This window comes from Tupaia chinensis, unplaced genomic scaffold (genome assembly GCF_000334495.1).
Source record: "Tupaia chinensis unplaced genomic scaffold, TupChi_1.0 Scaffold000278_1, whole genome shotgun sequence".
NCBI classification, from domain to species: Eukaryota; Metazoa; Chordata; class Mammalia; order Scandentia; family Tupaiidae; genus Tupaia; species Tupaia belangeri.
Window position 1 is genome coordinate 1355454 of NW_006159761.1, and position 19992 is coordinate 1375445.

The following is a 19992-nucleotide window of genomic DNA, read 5'->3' on the forward strand; positions in this document are numbered from 1 at the left end:
TCTCTTTCCTTCTCTCTCTTTCTCTTTCCTTCTTTCTCTCTCTCTCTTTCCTTCTCTCTCTCTCTTTCTTTCTTTCTCTCTCTCTCTTTCTCTCTTTCTTTCTTTTTCTTTTGTCAACGTCAGGTAAGTAAACAGAATTAGGAGGAGATTAATTGCCAGTTTGGTTCACACTAATTTTTACCTCCAATAATGTAGTTTACTGTCCTAAGGATTTAGAAAATACTCCCTTCAATTGGTTAGAGGCTGCCTGCTTTTGAAGTTCATTTTCACGTTTGCTGTTGGCTTTCACACTGGCCAAAAGCTCCAGGCACTGACAAGCCCCTCAGCAGCCCCCTGCAGGTGGTCTGGTACTTCTGGAGCTCCCAGGGAAGTATGTTATTCCATGGCCCCGGGGCTGCGTGTTCTAACACGGGGAGGTGTACCTGTGCCCTGTTAGAAGCAGATAACTCAACAGCTACGGCCTCGTTCTGCTTCCTTAGAAAGGACTTCCAGCATCACCAGTCCCTGGAAACGCAGCGCTCGGTCCTTTCGCCTTTCTCCTGCCTCGTATCTGACTCCCTCACGCTGCTGAGTGTGACTCTTCGTTTTTTCCTCCCTCTCGATCGCTTCCTGGCTGTGGTTGGCTCTGGCTATTTTGGTAAAGTCACCGCTGAGAGACATGGAATTAAGACAAGGTTTAAATCATATCAAACTAGAAAACTCTGTAAAAAGTCTTAAATCGTGTAAAGCTCTATCTCTGAGTTAAAGATTTTTTTTCTTAACTGAAAAGTTTAGACTTCGCAGAAATTGCCCAAAGCATAAGGTCTACTCCACGCTTGCAGCTAGTTATACTTTTATTTTAAATGGTAAGCCTCCTGTGACTCAGTTAAGTGTAACATCACAGTTTCAGTGATTGTGAAAGATGTGTTCCTCTTTTACAATTACAAAACCAAAGCAGTCTGCCAAGAAATAATGTGTTATTTTGTAAGTCCTTAGTGTGTGACATTAACCCTTTAAAAAATTCCCTTGTAACTCCATTAGCTCAGGACATTACGTACTACCTTGGTCTTACGTACTATGGAATCCCTTTTCTTTAAAAATACCATTTTAAGGATCATTCCAAGGTGACCATCTAGGTCATACCCACACCCTTAACAAACTGCCTTCACCCACACCCACAGGAAATAGCGGTCTCCCCACACCAGCCGTGCCTGCTCCCAGCAGGGCGTGGGCAAGGCTGCTGGCCTGCTGTGTACGGCGTGTCTATGCTGGGAGTTCATTTTCTCCCCATATTTAACACTGAAAATAACAGACCAACTGTCAAAATTGTTGAACCTTGAATCACGTCGTTTCTCTCAGTACCGTCACGTGAAACAGCTGTTCTACATATCGGGCTACATGAACACGAACTTGTTCTAACTCGTCCCCTGCCTAGAGGGGGGTGAGACTCACTGGAGGGATATCGGCATGGACAGTCCCATCCTTTGCCAATGTGTCTCTGAGCACAGAACAGACAACAGTCCCCTTATTTCACAGACACTAGGCAGGAAAATGCCTTTTTTCTTTTTTAAAGAGATTTGTGCTATAGGGTGTGTGTGCTCGCTGGAGAAACAGAGACAGAGAGACAGAAAGCAAGAAATCACCCCCCCCCACCACCTCCAGGGAGGATGGCCACATCCTAAGTATATATGATGTGCCCGCTCTGAGCCCTTTGTGCACACCAACGTGGTCAGTACAGTTCTGAGGGAGAGTCTACTGTTAGTCCATCTCACAGCTGTAGAAGCCCAGGCTCACGGGATTAAGTTAAATGCTTCTAGGTAATCCAGTTAGGAAGAGGTAGATAAAGGACCCAAACTCTGACACCCTGAATCAGCCACTCTGCTCTCTGCCAGTGCAGCAGAGGCAGCTGGTCCCTCCCTGCTGTGCCCTGGAGGGGGCGGGGCCACTGTCTGAATTAGGAAGCATCTCAGAGCCCACCTGGTCAGCTGGCTTAGACCTTCATAAGATATTTTCTCCTGATTCTCTTCCCTTTTACTCTCATCTTTGAATCTCAGTCAAGGCTGGAGATGACATGCCCCTCTTTAGAGGCAGAGAAAAAAAGTACAGGAGACTTGCAGAACTCCCCTGCTGCCTCCCTCTGAATCCTTCAGCCTGGATGCAGTGGTTTAACTTTGGTGAATTGAGGCCCGGCCGCTTGTCAGCTGTACCTACTTGGATGAGTTGCTTACTCTTTCTGAGATCGTTTTTATTTTCCTTTTTGTTCCCCCGATGTGAAATTGAGGGCTTGAGCTCCATTACCCATCTCAACCTCTCAACTAAGATAAGGTCCCCAAATTAGTCTTCATTTACAATATTTCCCAGTAACTTAAAACTGTATTTGAAAATTAGAAATTGCACTAAAAAACTGTATTTCATCCATCAGTTGAAAAATAGCTCACATAGTTATTCATAAAAGATTTGGTCATATTTTTAATCATTTTAAACCTACATATAAAGTTTGGGTTTATAGTATGATCTGGGGTCTTTTGTTAGAAAATTAATTTTGCAAAATAGCTTTAGGGAAGCCTAAACTTATAAAAGAATGATGATCATAACAGAGTATTTTGAAGAGACCAATAATTATTCGTGTCACTTACAGTTTGTACTTATAATATGTAGATTTCTAAATACAATAAGTAATGCTGTTACTCTGCCGGAAGTCTGAGGCTATGAGAGGTCTTTCTGTCATGTGAGACACAGTTGCCATATATGACAAGTTGGCCTTTGCATTTTATTTGCAGTTTGAATCCTTTTGCAACTTCCTTTAAGAAAATTGTCTACAGAGAGTATGAGCCCTATTTTAAGAAAGAAAAGCCAAGATCCAGTATTTCAGGTAAGCCCAAAGTATATTTTTTAATCTTAAAGAGAAATTTATGTGGCTAATTTGGTATTCATATATGTCTCAAATATTGATTTAGTGACATTTTATAGAAATGTGTGTTGTTGCTGCTTCTAACCAGTATGGGGCAATATAACATGGGGGTCCAGTGCGAGATGAAAATATGGGGGTCCTTGTTCATGTGACTGAAAATTGCAGAGCCATGATAATAAAGGATGAAACTTAACAGGGGGCCGTGCTGAGTGTGGGGCCCTGTGAAATCACACAGGAACTATGTCCATGAAGCCAACCCTGATTTAACCTTCACTTAAAATAGTTCATCAGAACTTTTAAGTGTTTGGACTTTTATCCATTTGTATAGCAAACGATTACTGAGTGCTTGCTATGGGCTGGACATTGAACTGTGTGCTGTGAAAGCAACAGTGGACAGGACAGACTCACGTCCTGACTTCATGGAGTGTCTGGTCTGTTCAAGGAACACGAATGTGCCCTAGCAGAATGAGTTCACTTCATCTGGCTCTCCCAAGTCCTTAAAATAAAGACCAAACAAACATACAAAAAACCCCACTAAACTATGTGCAATTGATTCATTTACATCTATCTCTCCCATCTATCCTCCTATTTATTTAGTGTGCTGTACACAGTAGCTATGATTCTTAAAGAAACTCTTCTTTTGCTCATCTCTACTTTAACCAAGGAGCTAGATCAAATGGAGGCCTAGGATCTCAACTGTGGAACTCTATTTCACAGGAATGACAGATGTCCTTAGGGAGAACTTCCTCCACTGTCAATAACTCACCGTCCTTGCCCCTAGCCATGTGAATTCTTGCTGTCTCTCCCAGACTCACCTTACTATCCCAGTTACCCAACCCCAATCCTGTGCTGCCTCTTCTGATCTCCTTTCAGTCTTCAATCTTCCCTTCTATCACAAATTAAAAACCACAGCTCATGCTTATTGCAGCATTAGGCACAATAGCTAAGATGTGGAATTATCTAAGTGCCCAACAACAGATGAATGGATTAAGAAAATAGGCCAAGGGCCAGCAGGTGAGTGGAAGTTAAGGCTGACTACCTAGTTTGAGTCCTGGACCTGGCTGGTAGAAAATTATGCTGGGCATCTGTGTGTGTGTGTGTGTGTGTGTGTGTGTGTTTGTGTTTGTGTGTGCCCCAAATCCCAAGTGGAGAATGGAGAAGGGTTTGTGGCATGCCCATCCCTCCTGGGGGGCGGTGATTTCTCACTTGCCCTCTCACTGTCTTTCTCCTGCAAGTGCATGAGTCTTACGGCAAAAACCTAAAAAACAAAAACAAAAAACACTTTAAAAAACAAAAAACAAAGAAAATGTGGCACATGTACACAATGAAATTCTGCTTAGCCATAAAGAACAATGAGATCCTGTCATTTGACAAAAAGCAGACAAACTTAGAACACATGATTCTCAGTGAAATAGGCTAGGCTATTAAAGACAAATACTGTATATTCCACTTGATATGTACCAGATATCCTCACTCTGTGGTAAATACTGGCTTTTTAAAAATTATTTATTCATTTTTACATTTTCCCACAAACATTTAGTTTACATATCAAAACATTTCAAACTCCATGGTTTTTTTAATTTTTATTTGTATTGGCTTTAAATATTTTTGAGAGAATATTTATAGGTCAACGACTCAAACTGTTGAAAAGCAAACCCCCAGCACACAAGTCACACATAAACCTTCTCAATTCAGCCCTGCCTACCAACTATTCTGTGATATACCATCTGCTAGCAAAGATCAGTGTCTTTTTCTTCCTTCAAAGTCTTCCTCAAGATAATCCTCTGGTTGGGACCAGCAGTTGGCATAATGGCTATCTTGCTGGACTCCCATGTTGTTGACTGCAGTTCGAGTCCTAGACCTGGTGGCTTAAACTCTCGCCAGAGCATATGCATGCATGCCCAAGATCCTGAGAGGAGAATGGAGGAGAAGGGATTGCAGAGTGCCCATTCCCTCTGGGGGGTACTGTCTCACATTCTGTCTCTCTGTCTCTCTCTGGCTTTCTAGAGAGTGTGTACACCCTATAGCAAAAACCTCTCAAAAAAAAAAAAAAGATAATCCTCTGGTTGTAGTTTCTTTTTTTCAATCTCTACTGATTACAATGCAGGTTATTTTATAGTACAAATTATTTCATATAGCTTCTCTAATCCTCTCTGCCAGGCAGAACTGTTTATGGTGCCAGGTCATCTTTCCAAGAGGTTCTGTTGGCTTACTTGAGATTTACCTTAGTACTGTAGTTTTCTGGTTTAATTTTCAGATACGACATTCCAGTCAAAGCCCTGTCCAATAACAAGTATTTCCAATTTCTGATTCAAGGCAAGAGGTATTACTTATTTATTTGTTTATTTATTTTTAATTAATTTTTGTTTTTTGGAGAGGTTTTTGCTATAGGATGTGTGCACTTGCGAGACAGACAGAGAGAGACATAGAGACAGAAAGCGAGAAATCACCCCCCGGGGGGATGGCCTTGCCGCAATTCCTTCTCCTCTATTCTTCTCTCGGGATCTTGGGCATGCACGCACACATGCCCGGCGTGAGTTTTAAGCCACTGGGTCCAGGACGCGAACCACGGTCAACTACATGGGAGTCCAGCGACATAGCCATTATGCTAACTGCTGTTCCCTTTATTTTTAATTATTTTTTTCTTTAAGAGGTTTTTGGCATAGGGCGCGTGTGCTTGCCAGATAGACAGAGAGAGACAGAGAGATAGAAAGCGAGAAATCACGCCCCGGGGGGATGGCCACACTGCAATCCCTTCTCCTCCATTCTCTTCTCGGGATCCTGGGCATTCACGCACACACGTCTAGCGTGAGTTTAAGTCACCAGATCTGGGACTTGAACCGCAGTTGACAACATGGGAGTTCGGCGACATAGCCATTATGCTAAGTGCTGGTCCCAAGGCAAGAGGTATTATTGAACATATGCAAATAACTATTTTGCCACAGAATAATACTCCCAAATATTTTCTAATTTCAGAGGAGTCAGAAAGGGAGGAGTTTATGTTTCTATTAAGAAAACAAAAAACAAAAACAAAAACAAGAAAAAACATTTTTAAAAATTGCTAAACCTATCAATAGCTCAAAAGAAAGCAAAATCCTCAAATTGGGAAAACATAGCATTGTAAAAAAAAAATCAGTAATGTTTTACTCAAAAGTCATGAAATTCTATTTCACCAGTTCAGTCTTATATTCAATCTCTCTTTTGTTGAATTTGCAGTGTTACTGTGGTCTAATCTTTCTGTTTAAATCCTGGAAGTTAGCATTCAACTTTATTATTGATATTTCTCTTGTCCCTAGCATTAAGTTGGTCATTTTCATGGTTGCTTTTTGTTCTCTTATTTCTGTATGTGTGTCTTTACTTTTCCTGGTAGAGCACTCCTTTCAGAACTTCTTGAAGAGTGGATCTGAAAATTAGCGAATTCTTTCAGGTCTTGTTTATCTGAGAATGTTTTATCTTTTCTTCCCATATGAAGGATAATCTTGCTAGATATAGTATTCTTGGTTGAATGCTATTCTTTCACTTAACATTTTGACTATAATTTCCCATTCTTTCCTTGTTCACATTGTATCTGATGAGAGGCCTGATGTTAGCCTGATGGGATAACCTTTGTAAGTAACCTGACTTTTTCTCTTGCCAATTTTAGTGTCTTGGCTTTTTCTGTGGATTTGGCCAGTCTGGCTATGATGTGCCTCAGAGATCTTGGATTGATTCTATTAGGGGTTCCTTTGTATTTCTTGAGTCTGGATATTTGAATGCCTCTCTAGATTTGGAAAGTTTTCTTCCAGGATTTCATGGAATAGATTATCAATGCCCTTATTAGTTTCTTTATGTTCTGGGGTACCAATTATCCAGATGTTTGGGCACTTAATGGTATTTTTCATATAGTATTCTCATTTTTTACCAGTTATTTTATCAGTTTTTTTGGTTGTTTTTTCTAGGTCAGAGGTTTTGCCTTCAACATCTGAAATTCAGTCTTCTGCATGGACTAATCTGCTTTTAATACTTTCTAGGGAGGGTTTGATTTCCTGTATTACAGCCTTCATCTCTAACAGTTCCATTTGATTCTTTTTTTGTGGTGTATATTTCCTCTTTCAGATTGTGTAAAAACTTCCTCACCTCCTGGAACTTGTTGTCTGTTTTCTCCTGCATCTTCTGGAGTTCATTGTCTCTCAGCTCTTCCATCTTGTTTAATTTTGTCACTAAGAATATTCTGAGTTCTTTATCAGACATTCCCATGAGTTTCACTGTATTATATGTGGATGGAGGATTGTTCTTTTCGCTTAGGGAAGAGATATTTTCTTGGTTTCTCATATTTCTTGTGCCTCTGCAGTGGTGTCTGGTCATTCTGTGACAAAATCTCTCCTCTACTGTGCTTTGCAATGTGGTATCCACAGAAAGAGATTATGAGTTCAGATTTATAAAAAGAAGTTTCTTCCTTAAAGCAGGAGGTTCAATAAACATTGAGGATTCCAATACTCTAAAAGTACTCAGATGCTTGGCTACTGTGCACCTAGGCCTGTCTAGATACTCAGTGTGTGCAGAGTGAAGAGCAGAGTGGGAAGGTACGATTAAAAAATAAATAAATAAAAGCAAAAGGAAAAGAAAAATAACTAGACAAAAATGACCAAAACAGAAAACAAAAATAATTTTCTTAAAGGTAAAAAATGAAAACCACACAAACATGCCAGGACACACCTCAGATTTAAATTGGCTTCTGAAATTAGCAAGAGTAAGAAAAGGCCCGAGGTTAGGAGAAGTGGTTCACAAATTTTTAAAAAATTAAATAAAAAATGTAAAGAGAGAGAGCAAGAGCACGAGACAGACAAACAGAGACAGAAAGAGGACAGAGGTCACCCTACCTTGTCTGAATATTTCAGGAGTCTAGAAGTTGGAGTTTAGAGCATAACTTCCCTGAACATGCCGGAAAAAATCTTGTCTGAGTGTTTCAGGGGTCTAGGAGATGAGGTTTGGAGCATAACTAGTTGCCTTGGTCCCCTGATACTGACATTCTTGATGGTTTAGAAGTAGAGAAAATAATGGTAGATACCAGGAAACAAAACAAAACAAAACCCTAGAAGACCTTTTATCAACTGTGTACATTGTATGATGTTCAATGTTGAAAATGAATGTGTAGCTTTGATTTTATTATTATACACTATATGTGATGCTTTGGAAAACCATACTGTACCCCACAAAGATGTGCAGTGATTATTTATAAATTAGAAATGATTTAAAAATAAATAAGTAAATCAACAACATGAAAAAAAAAACAAATCATGTTCAAGTTAATCCCTGCCTAGAAAAAGAAAATCCCTTCCCCTGACGTGGCCTGCCTTTTCCTTCTCTCTGCTTTCCTTCATTACCGATTTCCTGTGGGAGGGTCTGCACCTCTCACTGCATGTCCTCTCTGATCCGTGAGCGAGTCCACTAGGATTACTCTCAAGTCAGGGCACGCATGACCTCTGAGACGCCAGAACTTGAGGCTTCTTTCAGGTCCTTCACAATGTGACATTCCTAGGATAGTCAGCACTCTCCTTTCTTGAAAGTCTCTCTTTGCCTGGTCTCCCTCATGGTGCCTCCTCTGCTTTTCCTCAGACTTCTCTGACCACTCCTCTCCATCTTTCCACCAGTCTTGCTCCCCAGATTTCAACCTCAGCCATGCCTGGGCTCTCCCTGGTTTCTTTCCAGAGGCCACCACTCCCTGCCTCCCTCTCCTGACCTGCAGGATTAGCTGTTCCTGCTCTGTCCACCCCAGGAACCTTAAATTAATTCCGTCTGGGGGTTCTGTGAGAGTCAACTGAGTTAGTAAGTGCAAAGCATTTATAATAAATGAACACATAGAAGGCCTCCATTGAAGTTAGCTACATTGTTGTTATTGCTATTGTCATTAATCATATTTCTACTAAGTCATATACATTCTGGGATTGTAAATATATATAGGTCTATATTTCTTCACTCATTAATATATTGTTTGCATATAGTTTGTTTTAAAATTAAATACAATCAAATATTAATTAAATTAAATATTAAAGTAAATATTATTTTCATTAGTTTTTTAATAATTGTGTATTGTGAACCTGCCACATTCCAGACTCAAGAGATATAAAAATAAATAAGACATGGACCTTGAGCTTCAAGAGCCAACCAACTTTTGGGAAGGACCCACTGATAGACAAGCAACCACAGTGCAGTAATGAGGAAGGACTATGATGAGAGGCTGAGGTGGGACAAAAGAGACCTCTGTTCAGCCCAGTAGCCAGGGAAGGCTTCCTACTACTAAGTTGATGGATGAGAAAAGAGTAGTATCTAGGGAAGCCAGGTGGGTTGCATTTGAAACCAAGGGAGCAGAGTGTATGCAGGTCTAGAGGTGAGCCGGTAATGGAGCACTTAGGATCTGTAGCTGGGGCAGCAGAGCCGGACGACCTTCAAGCCAGGAAATAACAAGAGACGCAAGTAGGTGGGGACAGGCAGCCACATCAGGCTTTATCTGGAGGGAAGCAGAGTCACTGAAAGGCACTAAGCAGGAGAAAGGCCATCTCAGATCTGTGCTCCCCAGACGTAGAGAATGGACTGGAGGAAGCAAATCCAGAGACAGAGACTTAGTGATGGACTGTGTGTGACCCGGGCGAGGAGCCTGAGGGGAGTGGATTCCAGAGATGTTTATTTAGGACAAGGACAAGGTTTGTGAGGAAAGGTGATGCATTCAGATGGGGAGTAGCTACTAGAGATGTCAAATGGACAGATGGTGTAGAAGCTTGGCTCTCAGGAGAGAGAATCGGAGCTACATATAAATGTTTAGAAGACATCAGAATGAAGATGGCCAACAGAGCCTTGACGGGGTGAGACCATCAGGGAGAATGGATGAGAAGAGAGGATGGCAGGGCCAAGCGCTGGGCCCAGAAAGGCAAGCTCATGAAGGGACTTGAGAAAGGCGGAGATCACCCGGAGAATGTAGGAACTGAGGAGCAGAGGGTCCAGGCTACCCACAACCACTGAGTTCAGGACAGAAGCCATTGTCTTTTGTTATGGAATAGTGGGGGAAGCCAGGTGGCAGGGGGTCGGGCTGATGGAAGGTGAAGAAATGCAAGCTTATAGATAACTTTTTCCAGAAACTTGGGGAGAGATGTCCAGCAGTGGCATGATTCATGTGCTAAAGGATATTTTGGGAGTTTAGAAAAAGGAAAACAGAGACTGACAGTTATTAATGGGAAGAATCCAGTAGGCAAGGAGAGGATAAAGACTCCTGAGAGAAGATAATTGATGGAGTCTGACACAGAAGGGCAGGAAGAGCCAGGGTTCAAGTTTGGACTGGGTCGGCCTTGGGCGTAAGGGCTACAACCTCACTGGGGGCCAGGCAAGGGGAAGGGCCACCAAGGTGAGCAATTAAATTAAGCTGTCACTGTGAACTGGAAGTTGAAGGATCTTGTTTTCCATGCAGTCTATTCATTTCCACAGCTGCAGCTCCAAGCTTAGCATGTACATTAGATGCAATGGAGCTGTTTAATTTAACTGTGGGTGGGTGAAGGGGAAACGAGCTAGGAGACACATTCATTAGGCCTAGAAGAAGAGGGGTTGGGTGAGAGTTTGGGGCTTTAGCAACGTTAAACAACTCTTAATGTCGTTGCTTTGTCAGACATTTGCTGCGTGCCATAGTGACAGAGAGGACCAAGCCAGGATGGAGACTTTTAAACAGTAGGGAGGCGTTGGTAGATCGTGAAGAGGGGACATTGTGATCAGAATCCTTTCAGCTGGTCACCTTGTGTAGTGATTTCCCAAGTTAATCTTATTAACTAGAAACAGGCCTTAATGACTTGAGAACAACCTCTGATTTATGTTTAATTCTCTTGTAGTTCACACATTACTTTCTAGGCCAGTTCCATAGCCTAGTGGTTAAGGAAGCCAGATCCCAAATGGCTATCTGTGTTTCATAATCCCAGCCCTGGCAGCTTGAAAAACACACTGAGCACACGTGTATGTGTGTGTGCCCCCAAATCCCAATAGGATAGAGAAATGGTGGATAAATGATTGCAGTGTGACCATGCCCCTTGAGAGGATGCTTTCTTCCTCCCTGCTTGCCCTCCGGACAAATGCACACACTCTGTGCAAGTAGGAAAATATAAAAAAATCATCACCTTCTGTCAACCCCTGTGTATTTCAAAATAGATTTGATTGATGTGAACTAAGGCATTTTAAAAACATATTTGTTAGGGCCAGCCCTGTAGTCTAGTGGTTAAGGAAGCGAGATCCCACATGGCCCACTATGTGGTTTGAATACTAGGCCCCCAGGCCTAAAAACCATGCCTGCACATGTGCATGTGCAAATTCCGGCAGGGTAGAGACATGGAGAAGGGATTGTGTATGACCATGCCCCTTTGAGAGGTGCTTTCTTTCTCTCCCTCTCTCTGTCTCACTCTGGCAAGTGTATACACTCTCTGGCAAATTAAAAAATAAAATAGAATTTAAAATATTTTTATTTACACATGGTAATTGTATATATTTGTAAAATGTAAACCAGCATATTCTTAAGATATCAGAACGGTAGAATACAATGATTTTACAGTAGAATACAATGATTCAGGGTTAACTGTGAATCTATCAGCTTGGCCGTTTATTATTATTTGTGCTGGGAGTGTTTAAAATCCTCCCTTTCAGTTACTTTGAGATGCACAAGTTGTTGCCATCTATATTCTTCCACTTTTTTTTTTTTTAAAGGTATAGCAAAGCGGGGAGTTTATTAAAGGAGAGGGAAGGAAGAACAGAACTCCCACGAAGGGAGGGGTCCCAGAAAATGGGTTACCAGGAAGAGCTGTAGCGAGGGGTTTTTATTTTAAGAATTATTTAATTTTATTTATTATTATTATTATCGCTTTTTTCTCTTTTTAATACTTTTTTTTCCCCCAAGGAAAACAGTTTTAGTTTTAATAGATCAAAATCAAAATATGTTAAGAGAAATTTGCTTAAAACTTAAAGCTAGGAAAAAGGTTATGATTTAATTCAAATAGTAGGCAGATTAATCTATCAACAGTTCAAAAGAAGACAAAAATCCTTAAATATGGAAATCAAAACATCGAAGAAAATCACTAATATTTTAGCCTAAAGTCAAAAAAATTCTATTTCACTAGTTCAGATTCTCTTCTCTTGATTTTGCAGTGTTCCTGTGGTCTGATCTTTCCATTTAAACTCTGGAAGTTAATATTCAACTCCGGACTTGTCTCTACCATTAGGCCAGCCATCTCTTGGTTGTTTTTAGTAGTCTCATTTTTGTGTATCCGACTTTAGTTTTTCTGATATAGTATTCCCTTCAGCACTTCTTGGACAGCTGGTCTTGTGTTGGTAAATTCTTTCAGGTTTTGTTTATCTGAGAATGTTTTGGTCTTTTTTTCCCATATGAAGGATCATCTTTGTCTGTATAGTATTCTTGGTTGAAATTGTTTTTCACTTAACACTTTGTATATATTTTCTCATTCTTTCCTTGCTTGCATTGTTTCCAATGAGAGGTCTGACTTTAGCCTGATGAGATATCCTTTGAAAGTAACTTGACCTTTCTCTCTTGCCAAATTTAGTATCTTGTCTCTGTCTGTGGTTTTGGTAAATTTGACTGTGATATACCTGGGGGACCTTCTTGGGTTGATTTTATGTGGGATCCTTTGTATTTCTTGGGTCTGGATATTTGAGTGCCTCTCTAGGTCTGGAAAATTTTCTTCCAGGATTTTATGGAATAGATTATAATGCCCTTATTAGTTTCTTCACCTTCTGAGATACCAATGATCCAGATGTTTGGGTGTTTAATGGTATCTAGTATTACTTGTATGTTATTCTCATTTTTGGACTATTTTTTCAGTCTTTTTGGTGAAATTTTCTAGGTCAGCGGTTTGATCTTCTACAGCTGAGATTTGATCTTTTGCATGACCTAATCTGCTTTTGATATTTTTGATTTCCTGTCTTACAGCCTTCATCTCTAACAATTTCATTAGATTTTTTTAATGGTGTATATCTCCTCTTTTAGATTGTGCAAGAACTTCCTCACTTCCTGGAACTCAGTGTCTCTTTTCTCCTGCATCTTCTGGAGTTCATTTTTTCTCTTTTCTTGAATCTCTGTTAGTTTTTGTCACTATGAATATTTTAAATTCTTTACTGACATTTCCATGAGTTGCTTTGTATTCTCTGGTCCTGGTTAGATCTGGAGTGCAGGAGGGTGAAGTCTAGGTAGACGGTTTTTGATCATCATAATCACTGAATGAAGCCACTTAGACCTCAGATATAGGTGGCTGCTGATTGGCTTGTCCTGGCTCCTGGCTAGATCTGGGGGACCATTTTTTTTAAGTTGCTATAGGACACACATGCTCACCAGAGAGAGACAGAGAGAGGAGAAAGTGAAAAAGCAAGCCACCAGGTCCAGGACTCAAACCATGGTCAGTCACAATTCCACCATATTTTATAACACTAGAAATTATTCCTTCCATCTGCAATTTAATTGTTACTAATTGACATCCCTCTGTTCTCATTCTTTCCAATCTCCCCCACCTCTACATAGGACCCATTTTTTTCAAGTTCCACAAGTGAAGAGTGTGTCTCTTTTTGTGTCTGACTTATTTCACTTAACATAATAACCTCTAGGTGCACTTATTTAACATAAATGGCAAGACTTCATTCTTAACAGTGGAATAGTATTCCAGTGTGCATGTGTACACACACACACACTACCCACACATAGATAAGGTATCTGTGTATATATAAATATCAAAAGCAGATTAGATCATGCAGAAGATTGAATCTCAGCAGCAGAATACAGATGTATGATTGCATATATATATATATATATATATATATATATGAGATATATATATATTGCACAGAGACACAGACACCACCTTTTCTTTATCCATTTGCCTGTTGGCGGACACAAGTTGCTTCCTTTCTTTATTGTGAATAGAACTGCAATAAACATTAAGGTTCTGATATCTTAACAATATACTGATTTACTTTCTTTGTATACCTGGTAGTAGGATTGCTGGATCACACAGAAGTTTTACTTTTAGTCTTCTGAGGAACCTCCATACTGTCTTCCTTAATGGCTGCTCTAATATTCATTCACACCAACAATGTAAGGGTGCCCTGTTCTCCACAGCCTTAGCAACATTTGTTATTTTTTGCTTTTTTGATAATAACCATTTTATCTAGGACGAGATGACATCTCATTGTGGTTTTGATGTGCATTTCCCTTAATGATGGGTGATGAGCATTTTTTGCATATATTTGTTAGCCATTTATATGTATCTTTCCAAGAACTATTTATTCAGGTTGTTTAACCATTTTTAAATCTGGATATTTTGGTTTTTGCATTGAGTTTCTGTGATCCTTGTATATTCTGGCTGTTGATCCCTTATCAGATGGATAGCATGCAAATGTTTTCTGTCATTCTGTGTATTGTCTCTCCACTCTGTTGACTGTTAATTGTGCAGTGCAGAAGCTTTTTAGTTTGATATAGTCCTGTTTATTTTTGGTTTTGCTGCCTGAGCTCTTGAGGTTTTATTCAAGAACACTTTGCCTATACTAACATCCTTTTTTTTTTTTTTTTGAGAGGTTTTTGCTATAGGGTGCATGCGCTCACCAGACAGACAGAGAGAGCCAGAGAGATAGCAAGCGAGAAATTCCCCCCTCCCCGCCCCAGGCGGGATGCCCACGCTGCAATCCCTTCTCCTCCACTTTCCTCTCAGGATCTTGGGCACGCATGCACATGCGCCCGGCATGAGTTTAAGCCACTGGGTCCGGGACTCGAACCACGGTTGACTACATGGGAGTCCAGCGACATAGCCATTATGCTAACGGCTGGTCCCAATCTATACTAATGTCCTAAAGTGTTTCTCTTATATTTTCTTCCAGCAGCTTTGTAGTTTGGGATTTTATGTTTAAGTGTTTAATCTAATTGGAGTTGATTTTGTACATGGTGAGAGATATGGGTCTAGCTTTGTTCTTCTGCATATGGATGCCCAGTTTCCCAGCGCCATCTATTTAAGATACTTATCTTTTCTCCAGTGCATGCTCTTGGAACCTTTGTCAAAAATCAGCTGACTTGGGAGCTGGACAGTGGTGCAGTGTGCACCATGATACTCTGTAAGGCAGATTCATGTGGGAAGGCTATGGTTCTCTGTTGTGTCTCATGGATCTATGTGTCTGTTCTTTTTCCAGTAGTGCCCTGTTTTAGTACCTATGGATTTATAGTATATTTTGAAATCTGGTAGCATGACATGTCCAGCTCCATTGTTTTTGCTCAGGATTGCTTGGGATATCTGGGGTCTTTTCTGATCCCATACAAATTTTATTTTATTTTTTCTATTTCTGTGAAAAATATCATTGGTATTCTGATAGATATTTCATTAAATCTATAGACTGCTTTTGATAGTACAGACATTTTAACAATATTGACTCTTCCAATCCATGAACATAGCATGTCTTTCTGTTTGTGTCTTTAAATTCTTGTATCAATGGCTTCAAGCTTTCATTACAAAGATCTTTTACCTCCTTGGTTAACTTATTACTAAGTATTTTATTTTCTTTGTAGTTATTTTAAATGGGATTGCTTTTTTACTTCTCTTTCAACTATCTCATTATTGGTATATAAAAATGCTACTATTTTTTTATATACTGATTTTGTATACTGCAACTTTACTGAATTTATCAGTTCTAAGAGGTTTTAATTTTTTGTGTGTGGAATCTTTAGGATTTTCTATATATAAGATCATATCATTTATAAATAGGGACAATTTAACTTCTTCCTTTTCAATATGGGCAGCCTTTATTTCCTTCTCCTGCCTTACTGCTGTGGCCATGACTTCCAATACCATGATGTCTAAGAGTGGTGAAAGTGGACACCTTTGCTTTGTATCAATTCTTAGAGGAAGGCTTTCACCTTTTCCCCATTTGGTGTGATGTTAGCTCTCGATCTGCCATTGTTTGCTTTTGTTATGCTGAAGTAAATTCCTTCTTCACCTAATTTGTTGACTATTGTCATCAAAAGCTGATGTCCTATCTTGTGGAGTGCTTTTTCCACATCTACTAAGAGGCTCATGTGGCTTTTATTGTTTGTGTTGTAGTTACAGATGTATCAAATGCTTTTTCCACATCTATTGAGAGGCTCATATGGCTTCTATTGTTTGTGTTGTAGTTACAGATGTATCACACTTATGGATTTGCATTTGAGAACTATCCTGCATCACTGGAATAAAATGCCCTTTGTTGTAGTATGCAGACTTTTTGATGCGCTGTTGAAGTTCATTTGCTAGTATTCTGTTGAGGATTTCTACATTTATGTTCATTGGGGATATTGTGCTGCAGTTTTCATGATGTGTCTTTGTCTAGCTTTGGTATCAGAGTTATTCTGGACTCATAAAATGGATTTGAGAGGGTTCCTTCAACTTCAATTTTTTAGATAGTTTGAAGAGCATTGGTATTAGTTCTTTAAAGATTTTGTAGAATTGTAGAATTCAACAGTGAAACCATTTGATCCTTGGCTTTTCTTTGCTGGAAGACTTTTCATTACTAATTTAATCTCATTTTTTGTTTTTGGTTTATTCAGGTTTTTTATTTCTTTCTGGTTCAGTCATGGTAGGTGGTATGTGTCCAGGAATTCGTCCATTTTATCTACGCTTTCCAGACTGTTGGAGTGTAGTTGTCTATAATAGTTTCTAAGAATCTATTGTTTATATTTTTTGAAAGAATTATTTATTTTACATTCATTCACTGAACATCATTACAGCATATTAAAAGCATTTCCCCATCCAAAAAAAAAAAAAAACTGTATAGTGGCTTAGTCATACATGTTATCATCAACAAATAATTTTCCATTTCTTGGTTCTTAAATATATATATTCTTCCGCTATTTCTCACCCTCAGCCACTTCCCACCCTCCTCTTACCCTGTTTCTGGTATCTACAGTTGCTTTCCATTCCTTTTTTCTTTTCTACATTTTATTGATTCACAAAATGTCTTAATTAAACTAACTACTTCTAGTAGCAAGTTCAGCTCATATATAGGTGTCTGTGAACACAAGTCTGACTTTAGGCATGAAACTCTGTGAATAGAATGGATATATTATAAAGTAGCACCTGGCTGAGGCTATATATAGCTTACTGTGCTCATTAAATAGGCATTTTAATACCTATTTAATTTCAAGAAAGGCAATTTTAACTTTAATAAGCCAAAATTTAAAAATGTTAAGAGAACTTTGCTTAACACTTAAAGCCAAGAAACAGGTTAGGATTCTCTTCAAATAGTAGGTACATGAACCTATGGGCAGCTCAAGAGAAGACAAAAATCCCCAAATCTGGAAAACAAAGCATAGAAAAAAATCAGTAATGTTTTAGTGAGAAGTCATAAAATTCTATTTTACCAGTTCAGTCTCATGTGCTTAATCTATCTTCTGTTGGAGTTTGATCTTTCCGTTTAAGTTCTGGAAGATAATATTCAACTCTTGATTTGTCCCTACCATTACATTGGCCATTTTCTTAGTTATTTTTGAACTATTTTTTCTATGTGTCTGTATTTAGTTTTCATGATATAGTATCCTCTTCAGAACTTCTTGGAGAGCTGGTCTGGTGTTGGTAAGTTCTTTCGGGTTTTGTTTATCTGAGAATGTTCTTGTCTTCTTTCCCATATGAAGGATATTCTTGCCAGGTATAATATTCTTGGTTGAAATTGTTTTTCTCTCAACACTTTGAATGTGTTTTCCCATTCTTTCTTCGCTCTCATTGTTTCTGATGAGAGGTTCGCTGTTAGCCTGATGGTCTATCCTTTGTAGGTGACTTGACCTTTCTCTCTTGCCAATCTTAGTATCCTGTCTTTGTCTGTGGTTTTGGTAAATCTGGCTATAATGTGTCTTGGAAAAGATCTTCTTGGGTTGATTCTATTTGGAGTCCTTTATATTTCTTGGGTCTGGATCTTTCAGTGCCTCTCTAGGTTTGGAACGTTTTCTTGCAGGATTTCATGGAATAGATTATCAATGTCCTTAATTGGTCTCTTCACCATCTGGAATACCAATTATCTGGATGTTTGGACGTTTAATGGTAGCTAGTATTTCTTGTATAGTATTCTCATTTTGGGGGGTGCTATTTTCTCAGTCTTTGTGGTGGATTTTTCTTTTCTTTTCTTTTCTTTTTTTCTTGGAGAGGTTTTTGCTATAGGGTACGTGCACTCTCCAGACAGAGAGAGAGAGATAGAAAGGGAGAAATCACCCCCCCCAGGGGGGATGGCCACCCCACAATCCCTTCTCCTCCTTTCTCCTCTTGGGATCTTGGGCATGCACGCACACGTGCCCGGCGTGAGTTTAAGCCATCAGGTCTGGGACGCGAACCGTGGTCGACTATGTGGGAGTCCAGCAACATAGCCTTTATGCTAACTGCTGGTCCCTATGGTGGATTTTTCTAGTCCAGCGATTCTGTATTCTACATCTGAGATTCAAACTTCTGTATAATCTAGCCTGCTTTTAATACTTTCAAGAGAGGTTTTGACTTCTTGTATTATAGCCTTCATCTCTATCAGTTGCATTTGATTCTCTTTTATGGTGATCTTTCAGATCATGCAAGAACTTCCTCAACTTCTGGACTCATTGGGTCTTTTCTTCTGCCACTTCTGGAGTTCATTGTCTCTCTTCTCTTGCATCTCCATTAGCTTTGTCACTATCAATACTCTAAATTCTTTTTTTTTTCTTTTTTTGGAGAGGTGTTTGCTATAGCGCGTGTGCGCTCACCAGAAAGACAGAGAGAGACAGAGAGACATAAAGCAAGAAATCACTCTCCAGTGCGGGTGACCATGCCGCAATCCCTTCTTCATTCTCCTCTCGGGATCTTGGGCATGCATGCACACACACCTGGTGTGAGTTTAAGCTACCAGGTCCAGGACTCAAACTGCACTCAACTACATGGGAGTCCAGAGATATAGCCATTATGCTAACTGCTGGTCCATCTAAATTCTCTATCAGACATTCCACAAGTTCCTTTGTACTGTCTGTGGATGAAGAGGAGTTCTTCTTTTCTCTTGGGGGAGAGGTATTTTTCTTGATTTGCTATATTTCTTGTGCCTCTGCAGTGTTTCTTGTCATTTGATGGGTATTAAGGGGGAGAGGTATTTTTCTTGATTTGCCATATTTCTTGTGCCTCTGCAGTGTTTCTTGTCATTTGATGGGTATTAAGATATTAGTTTCTTCCTAATATCTTGAAGTTCCATCTGAGCATTCAGAGGAGTGTAGGAGGAGGTGACCTGCAAACTCATTGCCATTTCATTTTTCTCCCTCTGTGTGGCAGATTCAGTGGGAATTTAAGAATATTCTGATCCTGATAGTATTCAGATGTTTGATTTTGGTTCACTTAGACCTGACTAGAAACTCAGTGCATGAAGAATGAGCAGCAAAATGGTGAAGGTAAAAGAGAAAGGGAAAGGAAACAGAGAAAGAGAAAAAAAATTAAAAACTTACAAAAAACTTTATTTATTTTTTAAAAAATCAAAAAATGAAAACCGTGTGGCACGCAAAAGCACTAATTCCAGTTTCAGTGGAGTCTTTGTCTGGCCTACATATGAGGGAAGAAAGGTGAGAATTACCAAGAGAAAGGAGGATCTGGAAGTCAAGAAAATACTTTACCTTAAAAAATTTTTAAAAATGAAAAATATGAAAAGACAGGGAGAGATAAAGACAGTGAGAAGGATATGGGGGCCCTACCCACTCAAAGATGGGCTTTGGAGGGTGAAGTCTCAGCAGAAATTCTTTATTAGTCTAGTCTGAATCTATTGTATTTCTGTGGTGTCAGTTATGTTTTTCATTTCTGTTTTTATTTGTGTCTTCTCCCTCCCTCTCTCTTGTTTTTCTTAGCCATTGGTTTGTTGATTTTGCTTATCTGTTCAAAAAACAGGTTTTGTTTTGTTTTGTTTTATTGACCCTTTCGTGATTTTTTTTTTTGCCTCAGTTTATTTAATCCTTCTCTGATCTTTATTATTTTTCTCCTTCTGCCAGTTTTGGAATTCGTTTGTTCTTGCATTTCTAGTTATTAGAATTGGATATTGGATAGTTAATTTGAATCCTTTCTTTTCTTAATGAAGGCACTTCCTGCTCA

At 39.4% G+C, this 19992-nt stretch overlaps 1 protein-coding gene across 1 annotated transcript in view; it reads left to right on the forward strand.

The window, feature by feature from the left end:
* Window positions 1-19992, forward strand: part of F5 (coagulation factor V) — a 107235-nt gene that overhangs the window by 785 nt on the left and 86458 nt on the right. The window contains 1 exon segment of the mRNA XM_006150113.3: window positions 2760-2851. Within this exon segment, the coding sequence (XP_006150175.1) occupies window positions 2760-2851 (92 nt within the window).